At 48.5% G+C, this 25,815-nt stretch overlaps 2 protein-coding genes and 1 long non-coding RNA gene across 6 annotated transcripts; 2 read left to right on the top strand and 1 right to left on the bottom strand.

Annotated features, from left to right (window-relative positions):
- Positions 1-1,137: 1,137 nt before the first annotated feature.
- Positions 1,138-10,612, bottom strand: Grb7 (growth factor receptor bound protein 7). Of its 3 annotated transcripts, XM_055620439.1 has the most exons (16): positions 10,393-10,612; positions 9,080-9,219; positions 5,569-5,725; positions 5,328-5,472; positions 5,017-5,173; positions 4,777-4,898; positions 4,569-4,646; positions 4,304-4,453; positions 3,152-3,262; positions 2,847-2,945; positions 2,568-2,648; positions 2,359-2,475; positions 2,189-2,249; positions 1,983-2,070; positions 1,784-1,877; positions 1,138-1,620 (listed from the first exon to the last, which is right to left on the bottom strand). In XM_055620439.1, exons 3-16 carry the CDS (start codon positions 5,718-5,720, stop codon positions 1,474-1,476), a joined length of 1,602 nt encoding a protein of 533 aa, XP_055476414.1. In that variant the 5' UTR covers positions 5,721-5,725; positions 9,080-9,219; positions 10,393-10,612; the 3' UTR covers positions 1,138-1,473. The 3 variants fall into 3 exon arrangements, with proteins under 3 accessions (XP_055476414.1, XP_055476413.1, XP_055476415.1); XM_055620438.1 differs by lacking the exon at positions 10,393-10,612 and having other exon boundaries at positions 9,080-9,444; XM_055620440.1 differs by lacking the exons at positions 9,080-9,219; positions 10,393-10,612 and adding an exon at positions 8,838-8,902.
- On the top strand, positions 9,496-24,205 carry LOC129686458 (uncharacterized). 2 transcript variants are annotated; one of them, XR_008721617.1, is made up of 3 exons: positions 9,496-9,704; positions 17,071-17,175; positions 24,151-24,205. It is a non-coding gene; the product is annotated as an uncharacterized LOC129686458 (long non-coding RNA). The 2 variants fall into 2 exon arrangements; XR_008721616.1 differs by lacking the exon at positions 24,151-24,205 and adding an exon at positions 21,251-21,285.
- Positions 24,206-24,543: 338 nt separating this feature from the next.
- Mien1 (migration and invasion enhancer 1) lies at positions 24,544-25,814 on the top strand. Its single transcript, XM_055620443.1, has 4 exons — positions 24,544-24,687; positions 24,801-24,898; positions 25,209-25,285; positions 25,372-25,814. Exons 1-4 carry the CDS (start codon positions 24,599-24,601, stop codon positions 25,453-25,455), a joined length of 348 nt encoding a protein of 115 aa, XP_055476418.1. The 5' UTR covers positions 24,544-24,598; the 3' UTR covers positions 25,456-25,814.
- The last annotated feature ends 1 nt before the right edge of the window (position 25,815 follows it).

The raw sequence follows: 25,815 nt of genomic DNA, 5'->3' as shown, positions 1-25,815 counted from the left end.
TTCTGTAGTTTCCCAGTCCAGATTTCTGTAACTGTGTGTCAATTCATGTGTCCCTTTGGCCCTGGTATTTCTGGCGAACTAGTTTTAAATCCATGGAATCAGTCGAGTTTGATTTTTTTTTGGGGGGGAGGGGCAAAGTAAAATCTTCTTGGAGTGCACATTCGGCAATCTGTGTCTCTACAGCTTGCGCAGGAGTTGCAGGTGTTGCTGGGCACGCTTATTAAAAAGCTGCTACCGAGTTAGGCAAAAGCATTAAAACTCTCAGGCAAAAAAAAATAAAAATAAAAATAAAAATAAAAAAATGGAGCCCTGCTTGGGGCTGCAGTGAGCAACTTCGCATTTTGCAAGAATCTGGACTCAGGGGCTGCTTACTCATTCCCTTTCAGGCTTTCCCAGTGGGGGAGACTATAAGGACAGAAAGGGAAACTGGGGCCTGGAAAGAGGGGGCGGGGGGAAGAGGTCGTTGGAACACACAGAGGCTTGTGGGAAGTGAGACCATTCTCTCTGCCATGGTGTCTATCTGTCGGGACTCACCGTCCACCAGCTCGTCCAAGACTTGCCGTTGACTAATCTCGTTTTTGTGTGTGGGGAGAAGGGAGGTGGTGAGACGGGGCCTCGCGATAGCCCAGGCTAGCCCTGAGCTGTTCTTCCTACGGCTGCTGCCCCAAGTGCTGAGATTCCAGGCCTACACTACCATACCTGCTTTATCGGTAGCTCCCAGGCTCTGTTAGATCAGGGCTCTGTCAGAAAAGCCCAGTCCCTGGGGGCTAAAGAGATGGCTGAGTGTTTAAACTGCTCCTGCAGACGACCTGAGTCTGGTTACAACATCCAGGTCAGACAGCCCACGGTTGTAACTACAGTACCAGGGGATCCAGCGCCCCCTGCTGGCCTCCTTGAGCACTTGCACTCACACACGCACATACTCCTGTAGTCACAGACATGATTTTTAAAAATAAGTACTTTTTAAAAGAATGAAAGAAAAGCACAGTCCTTTGTTGCCCATTGCCCATTCAACCACTCATCCATCCTGGCTCTCAGGCAACTAACACCATTTTTGTACTCAGGGCATAGTTCACCAAGGCCTTTACCTCTGCCGGTTGGTTCTCTTGTCAGTTCTTGGCAGACAAAACTCATGGGTGTATAAAAAAATAATCTTTATTGTCACTAGTATAAAATTGAGCAGATCAAACTGGCCTCTCAGTCTGAACAGAGCGTGAGTGGGGCATGAGGCCAGCTGGGCTGCCCTTCCTTCTCTCACAATGCCCCTCATTGGAACAGTCCCTCAAGAGCTCCACAAAGAGGAGAGGGCCACACATGCCTCCCTTGAGGATAGCAGTCAGGGATGGACAGGGTTGAGGATGTTTGTGGCCTGGGGGGGAGCTCTTCAGCTGCGTATCGTCCCTCCCACCTGCACCAAGTCCACCTAACAGATGGTGGCTGGCATACCCGTGGGCCCTAAGGGCTTCCGCAACCTCAGAGGGCCACTCGGGCACAGCAGTGGCGCAGCAAGCAGGGCAGGATGCCTCGGTTCAGCTGGTGGAACTCCACCAGCTGCAGAAGGTCAGTGAACCGGGTCTGGCCATCATCCATGCTGAAGTAGAGGCAGCCTTCATCTTCGCTCTGTGGTGCGGCCAGAAGGCAGGTCAGGGGAGGAGCAGCCCGTGGGGCTGGCAATCGGCCCCCGTTTCTTGGACGGGGAGAAAGGAGGAGCACACAGTGGGGCTTTCGAGTCATACGTCCTCTGGCTACAAGAACCCAAATTGGGAGCCGGGGAGTTACTCACTGGCAGGATGAGGTAATGCTTGACTTTCTGCAGGTGGCACAGGGACAGGACAAAGCCTTGGGGGTTCCGCTGGCTCTCCCGGACCAGGAACACACTTTGGGGAGACGGATGGAGCAGCATTACCAGGGATCCTCCTTGCACCTGCCTGAGTATCTCACTGGTCCCCAGGTCTGCTAGTCCACCCAGCCCAGCCCCTTACCCATCCACCAGGCCCTGCTGTGCAATCAGCTGCTGGCTCTCCTCCCGGGAGATACGTCCATGGAACCAGGGCTGGGTGCGGTGGATGGCTGGGGTCAGAGGGAAAGAGATGCATTCAGGGAAGGATCCCCCCCCCTGCCCAACCCCAGCCAAGATTGCTCAGAGTGGCCACACAGCCCACCCTAGGGACTCTAGACCATCACCCACCTGTGCTGAGGCTTGAGCCGGAGCATGGGGTAGGCAGGCTGAGACGGTGGTTTGTCTTCTTCTGCAGCGGGGGACATGGGAGTCAGGGGGCCATCGGCATCCCCTGCCTCCCCGAACCCTCGTCCTCCCTCCCGCTCCCCAGAAGCCCAATGGAGCACGCAGGCCCTTACCCTCCAGGCCTGTGCTTCCTCCATGGCAGCATTCAGGGCCTCCCGGGGGTTCTCAATGACACGCCCAGCATGGCCAGAGAAGTCCATGGCCACTAGGGTGTTATCTGAGACGCTCCTCTGGAGAGAGAACAGAATGGGGAGGGGAAGGGTCAGAATAGCAGCCCTGAGCCTGCGAGGCCAGCTCTCCCAATACCCCTGAGTACACTCACCAAGGGCGAAGACCCCAAATAGGACAGGCGCAGGTAACGAGACTGGACCTGCTGATAATTCTTATATAGCTGCACCCCATACTGGAGGAAAAGGGGGGAAAAAAAGGTTTGAGGTCAGGAGAACCTAGGAGATGGGCCATGACAGGACTCTTCCAGAGCAGGGCTGAGTCTGCCCTTCCTGACGGGTATTCCCCGAGAGCCGGGCTACAGTGAACTCTTCACTAGAGAGATCACCTCCCTCAGGCATGCCCAGCCCCCCTGCCATTCCAGGGACCTCACTTTAAAGAGCCGGAAGGCGGCCAGCCAGCAGGTTCGGCTCTGCTCATCATCACTGCAGAAGATGTGGAGTCCCTTGTGGCCGTTTCGAAGCTTGTTGGGCTGAGGGAGAGGAAGTGGGCTGTCCCTTATTTGAGTCTGTGCCCAGTTGCTACGGGGCAGGGAAGGACCCAAGGGCTCTCCGAAAGGGCAGGGTCTAGGGAGAAGAGGCTGGGGTCCTCAAGACGGCGTTCAAAAGCCCTAAGGAGGGACACTGGAACCTGGGCAGCTCTCGCCCTCCCCCAGCACGGCCAGGCTGCAGCCCTCACCTTGACACAGAAGCCGAAGTCAGTGGGCATCCCGTACAGCTTTCGGCCCTGGGTCACCACATACGCATTGGACTCATTCACATCTGCCACGTACTGTAGGTGCCTCGGGTCCTGCACAGCATGAGAAAGTAGGACTTGGTACAGGCAGAGCCCATGTCCGTATTAGTGTCCCAGCAGGCAAGGAGATTTTAGGACCAGGGAGAGGCAGGGTGACCCAGGGTCACACAAAGGTAGAGGCTGAGGGCTGAGGAGACAGCTCAGTTGGTAAAGTGCTCGCCGGGCAAGCGTGAGGACCTGAGTTCAACCCCCACCTCCAGAGCTGGATGGATTGCAGTACACTTCTAATCCCAGCGTGGGGACAGAAGGGTTCTTGGGGCTCCCCCGCCAGTCAGCCTGGCTTAATCTGAGTCCCAGGTCCCAGCGGGAGCCTTGCCTTAAGACACAAGATAGGACAGTTCCTGAGGAGGTCCACCTGAGGCAGACCCCTGCCATTCATGCATACAGACACACACACAGAGACAGGTACACACACACAGACACACACACACACACACAGACATAGACACACACACACAGGCATACACAGGTACACACACAGATACACACACACAGACACACTCAAACATACATACAGAGGTATACACACAGACACATACAGATATACACAGACACACACACAGACATACAGACACACAGGCACACACAGACATAGTCACACACACACAGACATACAGACACACACACAGGCATACACAGGTACACACAGACATAGACACACACACAGACAGACACACTCAAACATAAACACAGAAGCACACACAGAGATACACACAGACACACAGACTTTCACTGACACACAGGCACACACACACACACTCAGAGGCACAAACACGGATATACACACATACACAGAAGTGTACTCGCACACACAGGCAGAGGCTGATTCAAATCACTGTCTTGTCTATTGCCACTCCTGCGGTAGGTGACAAACAGGGGTTGGGGTGGAGGGGTGCAGGCACGGCCTGGAGACAGCCAGCCCTAGGGGAGGGAGGAGCGTCTGAGGAGCCCCTGGTCTGAGAGGGGAAGCAAGGGTCTAGGAGTACCCTTGAGGAAAGGCCCATGGTGGGCTGAGCTGACCCCCCAACACCTCACCTTGGAGGTGCCCTTGGTGGAGTAATAGAGGCCGGACCGACGCAGAAAGCAGAAGAATCGTTTCCAAAGCTTCCGACCTGACCCCCGGCCCGATCCCCGCAGCTGCAGGAAGCCCTGGATCTCGGGGAAGCTGCCAGCATTCAGGAAGTTCTGGGGACAGATATGAGCAGAAGGTGAAACAGGGCATCTCCCAGGCCTGCGGGGGAGGGGTGCTGCAGCAGCATGGACTGACAGACGGAGGGACAGGAGCACTGGATGACCTCACCTGGATGAGGTCTTCGTGGGATACGCCTGTTTGTGCATCCAGACAGCTGGAGACCATCTTTTCTGGAAACAGCTTGTGCTGGGGAAGAAAGGAGTCAGGAATCCAGATCAGGAATCAAGGCTGGGGGGGGGGGGGCGGGCCCAGAGGGGGTGTGTGTGTGCGTGCGTGTGTGCGTGTGCACACCCAGGTTCTCCTCACGCACACTCACTGGGGGGCTCTTGAACAGCTCATACTTGGCGAAGTTTTTACGGAAGACGAAGCGGCTGTCTCCACCGACTGGCCAGGCCTCCTGTACCTCCACCACGAACTCATGGTCCTCTAAGCCCCGCTCTGAGATCAGGGGTGAAAAGCAAGGATTGGCGGAGATTAGCTTGGCCTCCCGGATGAGCCACCTATCTGGCCCAAGATGTATATAACATTGCCCCCCAGCCCCTGCACCCCCACTCACCCAGTGCTAAGTAGGGGTGGCACTCCACCAGGCCCCAGCTCTCGTCGCTCAGGGCATGAGCTCGCTGCACCAGCATTTCGCACACGTGGCGGGCTGTGGCACCGGCTGCCACCTCCACGGATCGGCACGTCCCGTCCTCGCTGTACACCTTCACCACCTGTACCCCAGGAGCCGCTGGTCACTCGGGGTAAAGCACGGTGATTCTACCCTATCCTCAGGGACCAAGATACCCCACACACACACACACACACAGAAAAAAAGAAGTGTGGGGCAGTTCTGTCCCCACCCTTCCCTTTCCCAGAACAACTCACATGGAGGCGGCCGGAGTCCCGAGGGAGTCTCGAACTGGAGGAGCCCCCGAGAATGGGTTTCTGTGAAGGTGGGCTGCAGAGCTCGGGGAAAGGGTTGGGGATGGAGGGGAGAGAAGTCGCCTGAAGCTCCTCTTCCCGAAGTTTCCTGTGAGGGCCAGAAGGCCCCGTGTGTCAGCCAGCGCCGGCCGGCTTCCCTGTCCCCAGACCTCCCTACCAATGCAGTCCCATTGCCCCGTCCTACCTGCTGCTTGGAATGGGCAGAGGCTGGGACCGCTTCACATCCCCTGGTGGAGGGTTATCAGGGGGTGGAGGGGTCTCAGGAGGGGTCCCAGGAGCTGGGCACACATCTTCTGGGGAGCTGCTGAGATGAGGTGGGCTCAGATCCAGTTCCATGGCACCTATGAAGAAAATACAGACCTGCTGATGTCAAGGGCCGCTGCCACCGGGTCCCTTCAAACTGTGGCTTCCCCTAAGCCCTCTGAGAGAACAGGACATGCCCATTTTACAGGAAGGGACACTGAGACCCTGCGAAGGAAGCATTCGTGCAGGTATAAACCCAGTGCCAGCCAGTCTGATGCTTGGGACTCCAAGGCCAGTGCTCTGAGGCTCCGTGCCACATGCCCCTAGCTGCAGCCCCTGGGCCTGGGCAAAGGCTGCCCATTCCAAAGGCTCCGCCCCAGGTTCCCCACCCCCAAACTTTGTTGTTCTGGCATCTCCCTGGCAGAGGCAGCTGCCAAGCTTTGTTGTGATAACAAACACTCAGAGAGGTGGTGGGGAAGGACAGGACTGGGGGAGGGAGCATGCTCAAGCTGAGGTGGGAGAAGGCCTAGCCTGGGGGCTCTTACCCCAGCGGCCTCCAAACTCTGTGTGCCCTCTCAGGCCCCTCATCCTGCTCCACTCTGTCCCGAAGCCTCAATGCTAAAGCCTCGGTCCTAGGTGTGACAAATCCCATTGGACTAGCCACACTCAGCCTTGCGCTGGGAACTCTGCCCCCGTTACTGTGCACCTGTTTTATCCCTTCTCTGATCTGAAAGCCCTTGGCACCAGACACACCACAAGTCTCACCTATGCCTTAGCACCCACGGGTGCAGGGTGCAGGGAAGCTAAAACAAGTAAGGGCAGGAGAGACTAGGCAAAGCGATCTTGGGGCAGGGGGCGGGGTAGAGGAGTCCCAGCCCCTTCTCTTCGGAAACCAGCAAACTCCTTGGTCCTGAACCTGGCAGGACCCAGACAGAATGCCAATCCCAGCACCCCGCCTGTTTACTAGACACTGTCCCAGGGCTGTGAGGCTGCCCAGGACATCTGAGAAGCTTCCCTCCACCAGGATGGGGCAAACACTTGACCCTTCCGAGAGGGCATGAAGGGATCTGGGGGACAGATGAGTCAGGGCGGGGCGGGACAGCCAGGCCCCAGGCTCTCCATTCACCCTTGACTCATCCACAGGACTTCCTGGCCGAGAAGGAACACAAACAACCTACTTCTGCCCTCCATCTCGGTCTCCCCAACCTACAGGTATCCTAGGAGCAAGGGGTGTGGGCTGGGGAAGGACAAAGATGTGGGGACAGGCAGCCCTCGCCTCCTCTGACATCACCCTCCCCATCCTTGGCCAGTGTCCAGCCCAGGTGGGAATAATCACCTGCCCACCTCTAGTCCCCAACCATCACCCAGCCCATAGCCCAGGAAGGAGAGAGGAAAGGCCCGGCCTGGATCCTACTAGGACCGGAGCCCACCTCCTTCTGCTGTGCGTCCAGCCCTGCCCACGCTGGGTCTGGAACCTCCAACTCTGTTTGCTGTTAACTCTCCCCCAGGGCTTCTGATGATGATGCCTCTGGCCCTGGGGACTTCTGTGTATTGTTCTGTGGGAAAGGGTCTCTGAGCACACACTCTGGGGTGTCCTGACCTGAGGGGTGCCACCAGGCAGGAGTGGAGTTAACACACCGGGAGAGGACAGGGGTGGACAAGGGTGCCCGTCCCTCAGAGCGAGAAAAAAAAAAAAAAAAAAAAAAAACCACCCAGCTGGACAGGTGTCTAAAAGGGGAGGCTGTAGATTCAAGTCCAATTACAGCCTGATGTCAAAAGGCCCAGGTACAGACTAAATGAGGGTGAGCTTCCAGAATCTTCACCCTCCCCTCCCATGGACAGGACTAGAGAGAATATTGGGTAACCAAAAGTTGGGATGGGGCCGAGGAGCCTGTTGTTGGCCTGGTAGCCCCTGCCCTACAGACCTGAAACATTTAAACTAGAGCCTAACCAAGCACTGCTTCGCGTTGGAGAAACTGGTCCCCCCCACCAACTCTCTCAGCCGGCCACTCCAAACTCCGGCTCTCCAGCCCCAGCTGCTCCTGCCCCACCCTCGCTCCTACCCTCCCTACCTCCTTGTTTACTTCCTGGATCTTGCCCCACCTAGAAAGCCCCAAGGGCGAGTGGCACAGCTTAATGTTTGGGGCCAACAGCAAACAAGGCCACCGTCCACTCTTCCCAGGTTCGGGGAGGGGTTGGTGGGGCAGACAATTAAGCTGGTGGCCTGGGCAGCCAGAGATCCGGTTCCGGCCCTGGACACCAAGCCAACCCCCCCCATCAGGACTTGGAGTGGGAAGGGGGGGGGCTTAGCCTTTCAGGGTGCCACCAGGTGAGGAGGTGGGAAAACCCTTAGCTGACCCGAAGTTGATGCTCCGCCCACTCCACAGGAAATAAACACCCAATGGACTATAGGGGGGCGGGACAACTCTTTTAATGTTTAATTTGGGAAGAATGCTAGAGTTCCCGGTAAAGTTAATCTTTATTTTGCCTTCTGGGTACAACACACACACACACAACACACGCACACACGAGCCCGCGCGTTGTTAGGAAGTGGCCCTCGGGTTCACTGTTTCCCTCCTGCCGTGTAGACCCAGACCTGGACGTAGGTCTTTGCCTAGCTTCAGCGTCCAGGCCCACACGCCCGCCACGGACTCCCTTCCAGCCCCTCTCCTGCCTGCGGACCCTCCTCAGGGCACGCAGCATCCCCTCGGCCCGCTGGGCTCCTACATCCGAGATGGGACCACCACGTGGAGAGACGGAGTCCCAACCACTGTGCAAGCCGTTCCTCTTTACTCCCCTCCAAAAGGGAACCCCAGATGGTAGTAAACTGAGCCCTGCAAGGAAGTGAAGGGGAACCTCCAGATCTGGCACGCACACCGCCCCCCGACCCCCACCCCCACTAACTGGCCTTGGGCAGGAAGGATTAGTTTTAGCCGTGAAGTCCAGATTTCAGGAGTGTGACCTAGAGACCTTACCTCCCTTTCACGGATTCGCTCAGAGGAAAGGAGGGAGTGGGAGGGGCATAAAATGAAAAACACTGGAGGGAGCAAGGTGAGGAAGAGGAAGGACTCCAGATGCCAACAAACGAAACAAAACAAGTGCAGCGGAGACGCCAGAGGGCGGCAGGAGGATGGATTTTTCTCCTTAGGGACCAAGACCCAACTTGCATCCCATCCCACCCCAAGAGGAAGGTCCCGCTTAGGTCCTTACCCAGACCTTAGACTTCCGCACACCTGCCTGAGGCCACCGGCTTAGGGAGAAAGACTCCAGGCCTTAACTACCGACCACCCCCTTTCCCCGCCTCGGGCCTGACATCACCGAGCGAGGACGGGGGGGGGGGGGGCAGCCTCCGGGCCATCTACCTGGGCAGTGGGCCAGATCCGCCCGAGGCGGGCACAACCTGAGGCCCTGGTGAGGCCGGGGCGGGGAGTAGGAACAGACCGTCGGCTTACCTGGATTCGCCAGCAGAAGGGGCAGGACACCGGGGCCCAGAGTCTGGTTCTTTCTAGGGATCCCAGACACCTGGGTTTGATTTCAAATCCTCTCTTCTCCACAGGTTGGATGTCGAGGCGGGAGACTATGGAGAAGAGCCCTGCGAATCCAGATTCCAGGCCCAGGGAAACTAAAATTATCTTGGGCAGGTGAGGGCGGGGCCTGAGAGGCGCCCTGGAGAAGGAAGCGCAGGAGGAGGGGCGGAGACTCCTCAGAATGAACCGCCTGGGATGGTTCTCGCCCTTCCTACCGGGCAGCAGGTGCCAGGGGAGAGAGCAGGTGCTTGGGCAGAAGCAGGGAAGAGCCAAGGAGAAAAATCTAGAATCCTGACTACCTGGAAAGGGGCGTCTGGAGGCTGTTTGTTAGATACGGATGGTCCCGCCCATCCCCGCCCGTCCCTCCCCCCAATGATGGTCAGTTCATTGGTCAAGCTAGGGGGCCGTCTTCAGCCCGGATCACCCGCTCGGGCAAAGGGCACCGGGCTGAAGAGGGAAGCCTGAAGACGTGCCCTGGCTTTTGACCCCGCCCCCCCAGCCACAGTCTAGCCACCCAGGCTGTTGCCGCGTCCCTGCTGAGTTACCCAAGGTACACCCTCCCATCCGAGCCAGGTCCAGGGTCTTCGCAGTATCAAATCTAAGAGTGACAAGGTGGCCTAGTGGGATGGGCCTCGACGGTCTGGCGACCGTTTCGGCCAGGTTACCGCTTTCTGGTTAAGCCTTCAGTAAACATCGGAGGCTCGGGAAGAGGGGCTGAGAGACGGGGATCAAAGCCACCTCCCAGCTTCCTACGGGAGACAGTTAAGAAGGCAAACAAGCTACGGGCTGATAAAGGGTCTGCCCTGAGGAAAAAGCACAGCCTCAACCTTTCGCTTGAAAAAGCCTAGCGTGAAAAGCCGGCTGTGGGGGCGCACGCCTTTGATTCCAGCGCTCTAGAGGCAGAGGGTGGTGGGTATCTGTGAGTTCGAGGCCAGCCTGGTCTACAACAGTGTGGACTGTATGGAGAAACTTCATCTCAAAAACAAGGAAGGAAGGAAGGAAGGAAGGAAGGAAGGAAGGAAGGAAGGAAGGAAGGAAGGAAGGAAGGAAGGAAGGAAGGAAAAAAAAAAGTAGCATGAATGGGGCAAGGTTCCTTGGGCCGGGAAGCCATTTAAACAAAGCCCAGGGTTTACCGTGGAAGCACGTAGCAGATCAGTGCCTGGCTGCTAGGTACACACAGCAAAGCGACAAAAACAGACCCGCCCTTAGCCTGCTGCAACCCCGTCGGGGAGACTGACCTTTAAGAGTCACGCAAATAAGAAATGACAGGTGACAAGTTTGCCAGGTGAGTGAGTCACGGGAGAGGCAGGGAAGGTCTCTCTGTGGAAGTGAAAACAAAGCCGAGGAAGGAGGAACTGCCTGTGCCGGGGAACCGGAGGGGTTAACCATCCGTGGTGGAGGGACCAGCCCGGAAGCGGCTGCTTGGAGGGAAGGCAGAACGCGGAGCTAAAGAGAGTGGGGGTGGACAGGAAAAGAGGCCATCCAGGTGAGCCTGGGCAGGTTGTGCAAGTCTGTTAGGGGTGGAGAAAAGCCACCGCAGCTCCTAAAAGGCGGGAACGCGGCCTCCAAGTCTCTTAGGCTGATATGGGGAAAAAAAAAAAAACAAAACACCTTTGGGCCCCTCCCCAGCCACCACAGTCTCCATCTCCGAGGCAAAGCCCCAGGAATGTGAGGCATCGGACAAGCCCTCCGGTGGCTGTTTTGCAAACGGGTTTGAAAGCCATCAATCCTGTTTGTCCAGATTGGCAGGAGTGGTGGGCAGAAGCCAGACCCTACGGGTTGTATCTGGGCCCAAAGAGACACAGAGGCAGGGCTGCACTTCCAAAGATCGCTGAAGAGCTTGCAGGGTGTTGAAGGCTAGGCTGGAGGGAAGCCACACTCCGACAGGTTGCCGAACGGGCTGGCCTCGAACTCACGAAGATCTGCCTGCCTCTGCCTCCCCCAGTGCTGGGATTAAAGGTGTGTGCCACCATGCCTGGCTCCATTTCTTTCTCCTTCTAACGACTTTTGTTTTTATTTGTGCGCACACGCCTGCCTCTGTGTGTGTTGCTTGTGTGTCGGCTGCAGCAGAGGAAGCTGTCAGGGCTCTTTGGGGTTGGTCCTGTGAAAGAACAGCAGGTGCTTTTGGCCCCAGGATTCTACCTAGAGCAGCCGTTTTCAACCTTCCTAACGCTGAGACCCTTCAATACAGTTCCTCATGCCGTGGTGACCCCAACCGTAAAATCATTTTCGTGGCTACTTCGTAACTGTGATTTTGCTACTGTTAGGAAGCATAGTGTCGATATATGTGTCTTTCTGATGCTCTTAGGTGACCCCTGTGAAAGGCTCATTCAACACCCCTCAAAGGAATTGGGACCCACAGACTGAGAACCACTGATCTAGAAGTAGGCCTGCAAGGGCGAAGGGCAGATCTGAGGTCCCAGGGACGGGACGGGAGATACTGGCAGTAGGGGACAGAGGCTTGTAGGGGCTTGGGAACCATTCTGTCTGGGACCTTACAGGATGGATAAAAAAGGCTGTTTGTTTGTCATTGTGTTTTGTTTGTATGGGGAAAACTGGGGCTGTGTGTTGGGCATGTGTGTGTGTATGTGTGTGTGTGTGTGTGTATGTGTGTGTGTAGGTCAATGAGAATTAGTTCTCTCTTTCCTAAGGTAGGAACATTCAGGGGATCAAAACTCATGTTGTCAAGCTTGGCAGCAATGCCTTTTACTGTTGAGCCTTCTTTTCTTGCCCATAGAGGACTAACTATAAGTTAATTTGAATTTAGGGTAAAAGTCACTCCAAACTGAATGTATAAGCCCAGTACTGAGTAGGATTCAAGGTTCAAGGCCAGCCTGAGGTATTCAATAGCAAGAGTATCTCCAACTAAAAAACACTAAAATGAGAGACGCACAAGAAGGAACTGGTTTACTGATGCTCCTTGTTGTATGATGATACTACATCTGGATAAAACCTAGTTTTTGGCCAGGTGTTGGTGATACACACCTTTAATCCCAGCACTCTGGAGGCAGAGGCAGAGGCAGGTGGATCTCTGTAAATTCAAGGTCAGACTGGTCCATAGAGCTAGTTCCAGGACAGCCAGGGCTACACAAAGAAACCCTGTCTTGAAAAACAAAACAATAATTAATTAAATCTAGTTTTTGTTGTGTTGCTTTGGGGTTTATTTATTTATTTATTTTTGTGTATGTGTATGTTTGCCTGCATTATTTAAGTACACTTCATTCTTGCCTCGTGCCTAAGGAGGCCAGAAGATGGCATCAGATCCCCTGGAACTGGAGTCAGAGATGGTTATGAGCCACTCTGTAGGTTCTGGGAACTGAACCCAGAGCTGGAACTGAACTGAATTAGAGCAGAAAGTGCTCTTAGCCACTGAGCCATTTCTCTGGCTTATTTTTGGCTTTCCAAAATGGCAAATTGGGGTCTTGATATGTCATCGTGGCTGTCCTCAAACTTTCTTGTTGTGGGTTATTAATATTTACTATTGAATTATCTTTTAGTTAAACAGTGGTTATTCGTAAATCAGCTGTATACCCAAATCACCACACAGAGACTTGGATTTATTTAATTAACCTAGAGCAGAAGGCTGGGCAATAGTTATTTCGTCTTAAACCTCCAAGCCCGCATAGTTTCCTACCATTCAGATTTCCCCCATTATACTTACTTTTAGTCATTTCTTAGGTCCGGTTCATCTCTCCTCATGGTTCCAAGTCCTCTCCTGCTGAACTCTCCTCTCAAACTCCCCCCACTCACTTCCTTCTCCACCCCTCCAGACCAGGATGTCCCACACTATTTTCTCCATTGCTCAGTATTGGCTGGTTGTTTTATTGAAAATACAGAGAACAAATGGTGGCATGTTTACAAAAACTTGAGACAGGTGATGCATAGAATAAACCTCACACAATGTAATGTCTGGATTGAAACCATATAGTGGGGTAGAGAAATCAGCATTTGAATGAACATGGGTAAATTGTATACATTCCACAAGAACATTATACCATTTCCCCCTTTAAGTCCAATAAAAGGTTCCTTTTCTTTCCATACAATAATAATTATAAAACAGTTATGAAAACTAGTAGGTAAGATTTACATGTGCAAAGACCAGTCCATGTGTATTTGGCAGCTTAGGAGAAAGTATCTGATTAGCCTATCTTAACAAGTTTATTCTATACCTAAATTAACTCGTATCCTTATTGCTATTACCTATATGAAAGCATTTTTTTTTAATTCAAAACAACTTAAGCTTAATTATGGAACTATAACTATTTGGTCTTCAATCCCACCAGAGACTTGAGAAGGAATAAAATTAGTTACTGGAGTAAATAGGAAGTGCATGTTAGCAGCTTCCAAAAAGTAAAAAATTGACAGAGATGGTTTGTTGCCTGACCAATCACCCAGAACTCTATAATGCTGGAGCATTATCTTCAGCCTTCTGTATAGTTGACAGATATATATGTAAAGGAGGAACTATTTAAGACTTGCTTACCCTGTCTTGGCAGAGTTGGGCAGTTGACTTGTCCTGCATTTAAGTTCTGCCCATTTTGGGCAGAATTCTGTCTGTCATGAAACAAGGGCATTTTCTTTTTGCCCGAGTGGCTCATTTGCCACATTTGAAGCCATCTCTACATGGAGGTTCTTTAGTGTTCATCATCTTCTTTGAGGAAGGATGGGTTCTGCCAGGAGATGACGTGTCTCATTGTCAAAGAATCCTTAAAATAATGCAGACAGACATCTTTTAAATGCCATATTCTGTAGGTCTCCGAGGTTTTTGAAGACTTACCTATCTTTATATAATTGACCTGTCTATAGAATCATATCTAGCTGTTAAACCTAGGATGTATAATCCTGTGATAAATTGTACTAGTGTCTGACATGACTATGAGTTGATTAACAATTAACTTGCATTACCTAATACCCTAAACAGTTTGTAATAGTAGTTTAAAAGTATTGGAAGTAACCTTGAATTTGTATCAATATACTAAAATTTACCAGTGTATTAAAAATAGATATTTTTTGCATCAATATACAAAATCCTAAACCAGAGTTAAAAATAACCTTATTTGGGAATAACAAAACCTTAAGTTGAGTAAATTCAATAATCTACCTTTAGTCTTATTCCTATAAGATATCCTTCTTTTCTTTTCAACCCCTTTTGTCCTTATCTAAGAAAGAAAGATAGAGAAAGGAAAAAGAAAAAGAGGGAAATCCCTAAGTCTAACCTTGTTTTCTCTGTGAACATGACCACTAATAAATTATAAACATCTCCCAGAGACAATAAACATTCATAGCCACAGAAAACAATCAAAAATCTACCCAACTCCCTTAAAGGAAATTGGACGTTGTTCTCATGAATTTTTTCTAGCTGGCTTTTTGAACACGCAGAAATCCTGTTAGGGGGCCCAAAGGAAATTGGGGGAAATGGTTAATTAAGCAAGCATTAACATTTGTGCTCCAGTCTTTGAATGTTGAGAAATTTCAAGCTTAACAGAAGTCCTGTTTGGAACAGTTAAAATTCTGGGCCAATTGAGATTAGTAGCTTTCTTCAAAGCTGTCTTGGGAGCAGGCTTTGATGAGAAACAGCAACTGAAGCAGTTGAGGCAGGAGCAAGCAGAACGCTGGAACATGCAAGACGCTGGAACAGATGTGTCAATGTCGCAGCATGCTGAAAGGATGAATTCTGTCAGGTTTGATCCAGCATATCTGGTGTCCAGCCCTTTTGTTCTGCAAACATACAATTCTTCACAAGCATTATACAGTCCTAAAATTATAAATGTCTGAGATGTGCAGGATGAAACTAAACTGTGAACCAATTTTATCGATGCCATTTAAAAGAGTAGCATAATAAATTTTGAGGATATTGTAGCCAAGGATTTATTGGCCATGTATTGTTGAAGTTCTGGCTGGAGACATTTTTTTTTAATGTCTCAGTCAGTTTCAGAGTTGTTCCCATATGAAGGGATCAGCACTTTATGTTACCTGTTCTGTTTCGTCTTCTTGAATTCTCTCTTCTTGTGTGTGGCCAAGGTCTCCAGGTGGTCTTCCTCTGTCATTTCTGGTTTTTATTAGTTTTGATGGGACCCATAATTTCTCTTCTTCTGAATGAACATACACAAAACCTCTTCCCCAGCATGACACATTCCCTGCTCTCCATTATAAAGTTAGGGTGTCTTTGAAATATATAGGCTGAAATAATTCGGCATTTTTTTTCTATAACCCAGTGTCTCCCCGCAGCTGTTGTTTGTTGTTCGTTAACCTTTAAGAAATTGAAGGTGAATAAAGCATTATGTAACCTCTCTCTGGGGTCTTTGATACCCCTCTCTGTTTGTTAAGCATGTCCCTTAAAGTACGATTGGATCTTTCAATGACTGCTTGATCGGTAGGATTGTGCAGTGTACCTGTGACATGTTTTATCTTATAATATGTAAAAAAAAAAAATAGTTCCATTTTATTAGAGACATACGCTGTAGCATTATCAGTCTTAATCTGTTTAGGAATACCCATAACTGCCATCACTTCTAACAAATGCGTAATAACTGAATCAGCCTTTTCGGAACTTAAGGCTGTTGCCCACTGAAACCCTGAATATGTGTCTATAGTATGGTGCACATATTTCAGTTTACCAAACTCTGTAAAATAAAGCACGTCCATTTGCCAAATTTCATTTTTTTTTTGGCTATCTTTGGGTTACTTCCTGCAGGTAGTGGAGTTTGGTTATATAAAGAACAAGTGGGGCCTTTTCTCACAATTTCTTTGGCTTGTTGCCAAGAGGTAGAAAACCTCTCTTTTTAAACCTTGCTGTTAACATGGTGGTTTTTTATGAAATTCTGAGGCCTCTCACACTCTTCCCATCATTAGTTGATCAATTTCGTCATTGCTTTGTCATGGCCTTGTGCTAGTGGGCCTGGTAGATCCGTATGAGATCTGATGTGTGTTATATACAATGGATTAGTTCTATTTCTGATTAGTGGTTGTAACTGAAGAAACAGTGAAGTTAAGTATGAATTATCCTGCATTAGATCAGCAGTTTCTATATGCAGAACAACTCTTTCTGTATATTGAGAGTCAGTGACTATATTAAGAGATTCTTGAAAATCTGATAACACCAAGGGAATTGCATATACTTCTGATTTTGGAACTGAATCATAAGGACTATCCACTACTTTACTCACATTTTCTGACTTATAATCTGCCCTTTTTGATTTATGGGCATCCATATAAAATGTGGGAGCTCCAGAAATTGGAGTTCCTTTTTACTATACGAGGGAGAATCCAATTGGTTCTTTTTATAAACTGAAGTCGCTTGCTTTTTGGGTATCTGTTGTTGATTTCTCCCAAAATTTCACAGCAAGCTCTTTGCCAGTATTCGTTGTCTGCCCATAATGATGCAATCTCAGATTGGTAAAGGGCACCACAATTTCAGCTGGATCTATTCCAGCTAATTGACGAAGTCTCATTTTTCCTCTTAGGATCAATTCAGAAACCTTTTCTATATAGGTTTTTAATTTTTTTATTTTGTTTGTGTGCCAAAAATATCCATTCTAAGACATAATCCTCTCTCTCTGCATAAGAATTCCTGTGGGAGAACGAGCAGAAGGCATGATAACCAAAATACAGGCCATCTCTGGACCAATACAGTCTATATATGCATCTTGCAATTTCCTTTGTAGCAGAGCCAATTCCTTCTCAGCTTCAGCTGATAACATTCTTGGACTGTTTAAGTCCTTATCACCCTGTGAGGTTTGAAATAAGTTACTTAGCTCTTGAGTAGCTAAATGTAGGCTGGAACCAATTAGTATCTCCCAGCAATTTTTGAGTTCTTAATTGGGTTCTTCTAATTTGTACCTTTTGTGGTTGAATTTTCTGTAGACCTATTTTATATCCTAGGTAATTAATAGAATCTCCTCTTTGTATTTTTTCAGGAGCAGTCTGTCATCCCCAACAAGACAACGTTCTGTTTACTTCTTCAAAATTTTTTCTAATGTTTTCATATCTGAATCAGCTAATAAGATATCATCCATATAGTGGTAAGTTATGGATTGAGGAAATTGATTACGAATTGTCTCCAACAGCTGTTGTACAAAATATTGGCACAAAGTAGGACTGTTTAACATCCCCTGTGGTAAGACCCTCCAGTGATATCTCTTTATTGGACAGCTTCTATTCAAAGTGGGTTCCAAGAAAGCAAACCTTTCCCTATCATGTTCATGTAAAGGAACTGTGAAAAAGCAATCCTTTAAATCAATCACCATAATAGGCCATTCCTTAGGTAACAAGGAAGGCAATGGGATTCCAGATTGTAACGATCCCATTGGCTGAATAATTTTGTTAATTGCTCTGAGATCTGTTAACATCCTCCATTTGCCAGATTTCTTTTTGATGACAAATACAGGAGAATTCCAAGGGCTGTTGGACTCCTGTATATGGTGAGGCCCCAGCTGTTCCAGGACCAGCTGTTCTAGTGCCAGTAATTTTTCTTTACTCATAGACCATTGTTCAATCCAAATAGCTTGGTCAGCCAACCACCTTAGTGGTAAGGCTGTGGGGTTTTTATCAGCAGTGGCTTCCCAACATGAAGTTGAAAAGACGGCTCCTGCTGTATTTTTGTTTATGGACAGCCTAGACAGTCTGAAACTATTCTTGATGGCATTTTAAAAATAATTTTAATTTCTTTATCAGGAGTATTACCTGTTTTTTGGCTTGCCTCTGAAATTGGGGGATGTTAATCTGGGTTTTCCTTTGGTGCAACAGATCTCTTCCCCATAAATTTATGGCTATTTCAGCTACGTATGGCCCTAATTTTCTTATTTGACCTTCTGGTCCTGTACATTTAAGCCACCTGACACTTTGTCTTACTTTAAATATAGTTCCAACTCCTTGGAATTGGATATCAACCTCTTGAAGTGTCCAATTTGGGGACCAGGATTTAGGAGTGATGGTTGTGACATCAGCCTCAGTATCCACTATGCTTTCAATTTCAATATTACTTAAAATTTTCTTTAACTTTGGCCTTTGATCATCTATAGATGTTTGCCAGCGTATTTGTTTTTTGTTTCCTTCCTGTTTTATTTATTTATTTATTTATTTATTTATTTATTTATCTATTTATCTATCTATAGAACTTGCTCTGACCTGTCTGATTTTTTAATGTCTAATTTTATTCCTAGAGCAGTGGTGTTTAATTTTCTTGTGGAGGAGTATCTCTGTCCTGTATTGCGGCCTTCGAGAGGCCCTCTTGGGAGTTTTTTTATAAAGGATTACTCCATTTATCTGTTGCTGCTCTACATTCACTAGGCCAATGGCGATCCTTGCCACATCTTCTGCATATTCTAGGAAGCATGTGCTCCTTTTTCGAATTATTTTTGGTTTTCCTTGTAATTTCCTTTGTAGTAATCTCAACCACCACAATTAAGACATTTCCCAAAGCGTTTAGAGCTAGCTTCTCCTATCAAGGTCATACTGGGTGAGTGAGCTCTGATGTCAATCCTATTTCTAATCCATTTGTCTATTGGAGCAGATCTTGCTCTTAATGGCCTTATCGCCTCTTTGCATTCAGTATTAGCATTTTCATAAGCTGAAGAGCCTATTAGTGCCTTTTAGCTAGTGGATCTGATATACTTCTATCCACAGCTGACGCCAATCTTTGCAAAAGGTTAGTGAATGCTTCACTTGGACCTTGTGTGACCTAGGAGAATGGCTCAAGCCTTTTTCCTGATTCCTCAACCTTGTCCCAGGCATTTAAGGCTGCTAGGGTGACATCATGCTAAGGTTTCTTCACTATTTACAGCTTGCATCTCTGTGTCAGCACATTGGCCATCACCAGGCAGCTGTTCCTTAGAAACACCAACACCTCTGGCTCTATTTTTGTGTGCTATCTCTCTAGCCTCTTCTCTCCACCATGAAAACCATTGTAAATATGGCCCAGGTTCTAATACTGCCTTTGCCATATCCTCCCGGTCCTTTGGGATTACTCTACTTCTGATTGACCAGGAAGTCAGCATTTGTTTTATGAATGGTGAATGCATTCCAAAATTAGTGACACTTTCCTTAAATTTCCTCTGATCTAGCACTTCCACAGGGTGCCATTCAGCTTTGTGATAATCCTGTGGATGATCATCATCTGCTGGTCTCTGCTATATACTGACTGGATAAGCTAACATTTGTTTTCTAACCACCTTTGGCTGGCCTTCTTTATTTTTATCTTTCGCCTCTGCCTGAGTATTTTCTTTACTTAGTATTCTAAACTCTCCTCTTAAGGTCTGTACCCATATTTCACACCTACCTTTTTGTTGTTTGTTTTGTTCAACAATCTCTTGAATCTCTTGTTTTATGCCTCACTTCCAACTTTTAATTTTTTCTTTATATTGTTCTAGTTGTTCTTTGTGCTGTTCCAGTATCTTTCCTAAAGCCCTTGCCTTTGAGAAGACATAAAAGGATAATCCAATGATTAATGAGGGCTATGAATTAACCATAGTCATCATTTCTAAATTTTCCTTTATTTCTGTCTTAAAACTGTAGAAGAGATTATCAGCCAAGCTCCAAGAAGCCTATTTTATTGTCTCTCCCATCCTGTCCGCTTTGTTTCCTTAACATTTGTATATAGCATAAAAGTGTGATTATTAAACAGTTTACCTGATCATAAGTTCTGTTCCCCTTCTGTGTTCTTTTGCACTGTGCTGTGTCTCATAACACTCCTTTTTATCAGTTCACAGAAAAGAGGTGTAGTTTTGCCTCCCACCTGTAACTTAGAATTATTATATCAGATCCCTACTCCTCCCCCAATCGGTTGAGTGCCTGTCTGACTTGGAAAAGCACTTAGTTTGGACCTATTAAACTGGCCTTTTTCCTTTACATAAGCTTTTGTCCTGAGAAAGCAGTTTAAACAGCCTCCCAGCTTTTCTTCTAGACCTTACCAATTCAGATGCTTGAGGCTTCTCAGTCTGTGCTCCTGCTTCCAAAGAGAGATATTTTTTTCTGCCTCCCTCACTGGATCCTGACCTCTTCCTCACTCTGGGAGGTTATTAGGTTCACAAATCTTTGCTTCTCAGACTGGCAAGAACCCCTTCTCAAAGGGATTTTGCTTTCTGCCTTGGCTCACAAGGCTTTGGGAAGCTTCTCCTGAGGTTATAGACCTGTGCCATCATGAAATACCTTGATCTGAAGAAGCCTGGTGGATGGCTCAGCAGGTAGCGATGCTTGCTGCAAGCCTGATGACCTGAGTTCAGTTCTCAGGAACTACATGGGGAGGAGAGAATAAATTGTCCTCTGACTTCCACAGGAGCACCGTGCTAATGGTGTATTCACCCTTATGCGTACACTCAAAATGAATACCTTTTTTTTGTTTTGTTTTGTTTTTGAGACAGGGTTTCTCTGTGTAGCCTTGGCTGTCCTGGACTCACTTTGTAGACCAGGCTGTCCTCGAAACCACAGTGATCTGCCCGCCTCTGTCTCCCTGAGCGATGGATTACAGGTGTGTGCCACCGCACCTACCATGATTATATCTAAACTACCAAGTATCAGAGTCTCTCTTTCTTTCTTCCTTTCTTTCTTTTTTGTTTTTTGAGACAGGGTTTCTCTGTGTAACCATCACTGGCTGTCCTGGATTTGCTTTGTAGACCAGGCTGGCCTCGAACTCACAGAGATCCACCTGCCTCTGCCTCCTGAGTGCTGGTATTAAAGGCAAGCACTACCATGCCCTGCTTAAAGTCCAGTTTCTATTACATCCTTATCAAATATACTGTGTCAGATTATGGTGATGCCTGCCTTTAATCCTGGCCCTCAGGAGGCAAAGGCAGGCAGACTTTTGTGAGTTCAAAGTCAGCCTGGTCTACAGAGTGAGTTCCAGAACTTAAGACAGGAGCTCACCACATAACTCTGACTGGCCTGGAACTCCCCTTAGAGACAAGGCTGGTCTCAACCTGCCCCTGCCCCTGCCTCCCGGGTGCTGGAATTGAAGGTGTGTGCCACCATGATTGGTGTCGGTAGCATTTTTATAAGGTTGCAGAGTCCATTTAATGGAGGGCTAGGATCTTTTGAGACAGTGCTTTGCCCTGTTGCCCAGAAGGATTTTGAATTCAGCTGTCCTTTTGCTCTGTCTGCCAGGTGACTGAGGCTACAGGCATGTGCTACAACACCGGAAGGAAGATATTTCTGAATGGTACTGAAGAAACTAGATGGCACTGTGACAATTTAATGCTTACATACCAAAAGATTAATTTAGCTCTTTCCTTCCTGTGATGCACAAAAAAAACAATTCTAAATAGATCATAAGGGGCTGAAGAGATAGCTCAGTGGTTAAGAGCACTTGCTGCTCTTCAGAACACCCAAGTTCAGTTCCTATCGCTTAATACCCAAAGGTTCACAACTGCCTGTAACTCCAGCTCCAGGGGATCCAATGTCCTCCTCTAGACGCCACAGGCATCTGCTTATGCATCCACACAGACAAGGCACATACATAAATAAAAGTAATCATTAAAAATAGATCATAGGTGGGGGATGGTAACACATGCCTTTAACTCCAGCACTCAGGAGACAGAAGCAAAGGGGTCTATGTAAGTTCAAGGCCAGCAGTCAGCCTATATAGTGAATTCCAGGACTGCTGTGCTATGTAGAGCACAAAAACAAAGCAAAGAAAAAAACAAAAACAAAAGCCACATCATAAACCTAAGTGTCAGAGCTGAGGCTATAAGACCCTAAGATCAAACCATAATAAAATGTCAAAAAACAAAAAGAGTTAAATAAATAATGAGAGAACATGTGTAGTCTTGGGTTAGACAGAGGATTATTTATTTATTCAAAGAAAAAAAACGTAACTGCATGTATTCATTTAGTGTTTGTGTGTGCTGAAAATACCAAGAGATATTGCATGGCAAACATATATGTTGATGGGTACTAATATTTACTATTGATATATCTTTCAGTTAAGCATCGGTTATTCCTAAACAGCTGTATAACCAAATCACCACACAGAGACTGGGATTTATTTAATTAACCTAGAGCACAATGCTGGGCAACAGTTACTCCATCCTAAGCTTCCAAGCCCGCATAGTTTCCTACCATTCAGATTTCACCCATTATACTTGCTTTTAGTCATCTCTTAGGTCCAGTTCATCTCTCCTTATGGTTCCAAGTCCTCTCCTGCAGATTCTCCTCTTCTCCTCTCTCCTGCTTCCTTCCTCTTCCTCCCATTCTGGACCAGGATGTCCCACCCGATCCTCTCCATTGCTCAGCACTGTGGCTGGTTCTTTTTTTAATTGACAATATAGAGAACAAATGGTGGCATGTGTACACAAACGTGAGACACAGCAATGTCCAGATTGAAAGCAGATAGTGGGGTAGAGAGATCAGCATTTGAAATGAACAAGGGTAAATTGTATGCATTCCAAAAGAACGTCATAGCAACACCTATAAAAAAATTCCTAGATACCAATAATAAATAAGTAACCCAATTAAACTGAGCTAAAAGCTGGGCATGGTGGCGCGTGCCTCTAATCCTAGCACTCAAAAGGCAAAGGCAGGTGGATCTCTGTGAGTTCCAGTACAGCCAGATCTATACAGTGAGACCTTACCTTAAAAACAAACAAAACTGATCAGGCGGTGGTGGTGCACCCCTTTAATGCCAGCTCTAAAAGGCAGGGGCAGGGGCAGAGGCAGAGGCAGGCAGATTTCTGAGTTCAAGGTCAACCGGGTTTATGGACAGCCAGAGCTTCACAGAGAAAACCCTGGTTCAAAAAAAAAAAAAAGAGACAAAATTTGAATGTTTTTGTTTCAAGTAATATGTATGAATGGCTAATGGCTACCTGAAAAGATGGCCAACATCATCACATAACAGAATAACTATCATCAAAGAAACAAGCAACCAGTATTTGTGAGGGCTATGAAGAAACAAATCCTGTGTACTGTATTGCTGTTGGTAGTGTTAAATGATACAGCTGCAAAGAAAGAAAGAAAGAAAGAAAAAAAAAAAAGGACAGGCAACTCCATAAAGAGTTAGCTATGAATTTCCCAGACAACCCAGTAATTCTACTCCTAGGAATCTACCCTAGAGAAATGGCAACACACATACATACAAAGACATCTACAAGACATTTATAACAGTATTACTCAAAACAGACAAAAGCCTACTAAAACCAAAGTAATGTCAAGAGATAGATAAACTGTGCTCTATCTACACAAGGGAATGAAATACCATTCGTCAATAAAAGGAACTCCTGGACACACCCCTGGCTGGAGGCCTGTTCTCATACAACAGAGCAAAAGCCACGTGTTGCAAGGTCCCATTTATGTGAAATACCCAGAAAAGTTTATAGAGAGCATTTCGGTGATTGCCTGGGGCTCGAGTCGGAAGCTGGATAGACCGCAAGCAAACAGGAAAGATCTTATTAGACTGATGGAAATATTCTATAACTGGATGGGATGACGACAGAATTCAGCAAACAAAAATTAAGCAAACAACAAACAGTCTAAAGGGAGACTAGAGTGGGTGACTTGTAATGGCCCTTCAGGGAAGGAGGTGTCATGGAGGATCCAGGCTGCCACCACTTCCAGAATTACAAACTGGGTAGAGTGACACTAGCCCTCTAGCAAGAAGCTGGGATGAGACGGTGTGTGTGCAGAAAATGGGTGGTGCCCTTGAGGAGGCAAAGCTTGAATAACGGGCACGTTCCTTCCTTCAGGGTTCTGAAGTGCAGGAAAAGTCACAACAGTTTGGAAAGGAGTGCTCGGCACTGAAGAGTCAAAAGAACTAGAGTATTGGACTGACAGGTGACATAGACCTTAGAGGCAGAGCCTGACACTCGAGAGTTCAATTATTGGGACCCACATGATAGGAGACAGATTCCTGGAAGTTTTACTCTGACCTCCACAAGCATGGCCCCCACCTCCAATACACACCCACAAATTAATAAAAGTTTTAAAAGGTGTCCTCAAGACGCACAAATTCACACACACACACATATATACATAATTAAAATATTCTTAAAAGGTTTTTTTTTTTTTAATAGCTCGAGATGCAACTATGGGTTGGTTTCAAATGCCATCATCACGCTGGCGAGAAATAGCAACAATCACAAACCATCGACTACCTCAGCCCCATCCTTAGCTGCTTGCCCCATCTTCTCTCTTTTGTTTGTAAATGGGAAAGAGCTTTGCAATGAGAGGCAGTTCTTTTGTAGGCAGGATCCAGGATCCAGGGAGCGGTGGATGCCGAAGAAATCCCGCGCTCTCATTACCCAGATCAGGGAAGGTTTGTTTCAGTAGGTTCACCTAGCTGGCCCAGCACACTCGCTCTCCGGCTGCACGACAGGATCAAGACGAGATGCAGCCACAGCGGCTGACTGCAGAGGGCGCCCAGATGCAGAGCGCGGTCCGGCCACGCCCATGGCACGCCCCTCCACGTGACCTTGGCGTGGCGTCACACCCGGAAGCAGCCCTGCAGCGGAGCGGGCAGCAATGAGTGGGGAGCCGGGCCAGGTGTCCGTAGTGCCCCCTCCCGGGGAGGTGGAAGCGGGCAGTGGAGTCCGCATCGTGGTGGAGTACTGGTGAGCCACTCCGGCTGGAAAGGAGGCCCCTGTGTCCGCCGTCAGGATGGGGGTGGGTCCACGGGAGGCCCCACCCCCGGAACCCCAGCTCACCCCACGTCTCTTCTCCCCAGTGAACCCTGCGGCTTTGAGTCGACCTACCTGGAGCTGGCCAGCGCCGTGAAGGAGGAGTATCCCGGCATCGAGATTGAGTCGCGGCACGGGGGGACAGGTGAGGTCCGGAGAGCACCTGCTGAGTCAGTCGGTCTTAAAGCCGCAGCTCTGCTACCTTCTAGAGCTGACACTGGCTGCTGTATATAAAATTCCTAGCAGTGTCTGGCACCTAGTGAAAATGCCTAGTGTGGGCTTGGTACCCTACCGGCTTAACAGGACACGCAGGTGAGGCCTCCCTAGGTTCTTGGGCTGAATGGCTTAAGGATCTGAGAACCGGGACTAGTCTTGCACGGACTCTCAGGAATACCAAGGACCTCCCCGAATGTCTTGCCTGGTCTTGGCTCATTCTTGCGTTTATTTCCTACCAGGGGCCTTCGAGATTGAGATCAATGGACAGCTGGTGTTCTCCAAGCTGGAGAATGGGGGGTTTCCTTATGAGAAAGACGTGAGTATTCGAAGCATTGATGGGAAGGGTGGCTGAGACACACCTTCCTCTCCTATGCGTGACAGTGGCCAACGTCTGTCCCCTAGCTCATCGAAGCCATCCGAAGAGCCAGCAATGGAGAACCCTTAGAAAAGATCACCAACAGCCGGCCTCCCTGTGTCATCCTGTGACTACACAGCACTCTTGGGAGATTGGTTCTGGAGTTCAGACCTTTGTTTCCTTGTGGTTCCGCTAGGAACTCCCTCTGCCTTTTGCCCCTCACCTTAGCTCTAGGTAGCTAGGACCCCGACCTCCACGCTGCCTCTTTGGACACAAGGAGGGATTAGACATTTCTGTGGTCTTGAAGGCAGAAAAGAGATGTTCTCCGTGGACATTTCCGCAGCCACCTCACACCCCTTTCCCAGGATCCATGCCCTATGCAGTTCGGTCCTCTCCCCAGCTTGGCAATACCTGCCAAATACAGCCACAATCGCTGTAACTTATTTTCCTGGGAGCATCAGCTCTTGGCAATAAAGGTTAACTACAAACAC

The sequence above is a fragment of the Psammomys obesus genome, unplaced genomic scaffold (genome assembly GCF_907164565.1).
Source record: "Psammomys obesus unplaced genomic scaffold, mPsaObe1.curated_primary_1811, whole genome shotgun sequence".
NCBI classification, from domain to species: domain Eukaryota; kingdom Metazoa; phylum Chordata; class Mammalia; order Rodentia; family Muridae; genus Psammomys; species Psammomys obesus.
Note: the sequence above shows the minus strand (reverse complement) of the source record. Positions and strands in the feature narration are given on the sequence as shown.

Excerpts from the sequence above, each read along its gene's own strand:
- Grb7 (XM_055620439.1), bottom strand. The coding sequence starts at position 5,720 with ATGGAACTGGATCTGAGCCCACCTCATCTCAGCAGCTCCCCAGAAGAT. Across the intron at positions 5,174-5,327 it reads GGGACTCCGGCCGCCTCCAT|GTGGTGAAGGTGTACAGCGA; the intron begins GTGAGTTGTTCT and ends CCTGGGGTACAG. Across the intron at positions 2,071-2,188 it reads CGGCTCAAGCCTCAGCACAG|CCATCCACCGCACCCAGCCC; the intron begins GTGGGTGATGGT and ends CTCTGACCCCAG.
- Mien1 (XM_055620443.1), top strand. The coding sequence starts at position 24,599 with ATGAGTGGGGAGCCGGGCCAGGTGTCCGTAGTGCCCCCTCCCGGGGAG. Across the intron at positions 24,688-24,800 it reads CGCATCGTGGTGGAGTACTG|TGAACCCTGCGGCTTTGAGT; the intron begins GTGAGCCACTCC and ends TCTTCTCCCCAG. Across the intron at positions 25,286-25,371 it reads GGTTTCCTTATGAGAAAGAC|CTCATCGAAGCCATCCGAAG; the intron begins GTGAGTATTCGA and ends TCTGTCCCCTAG.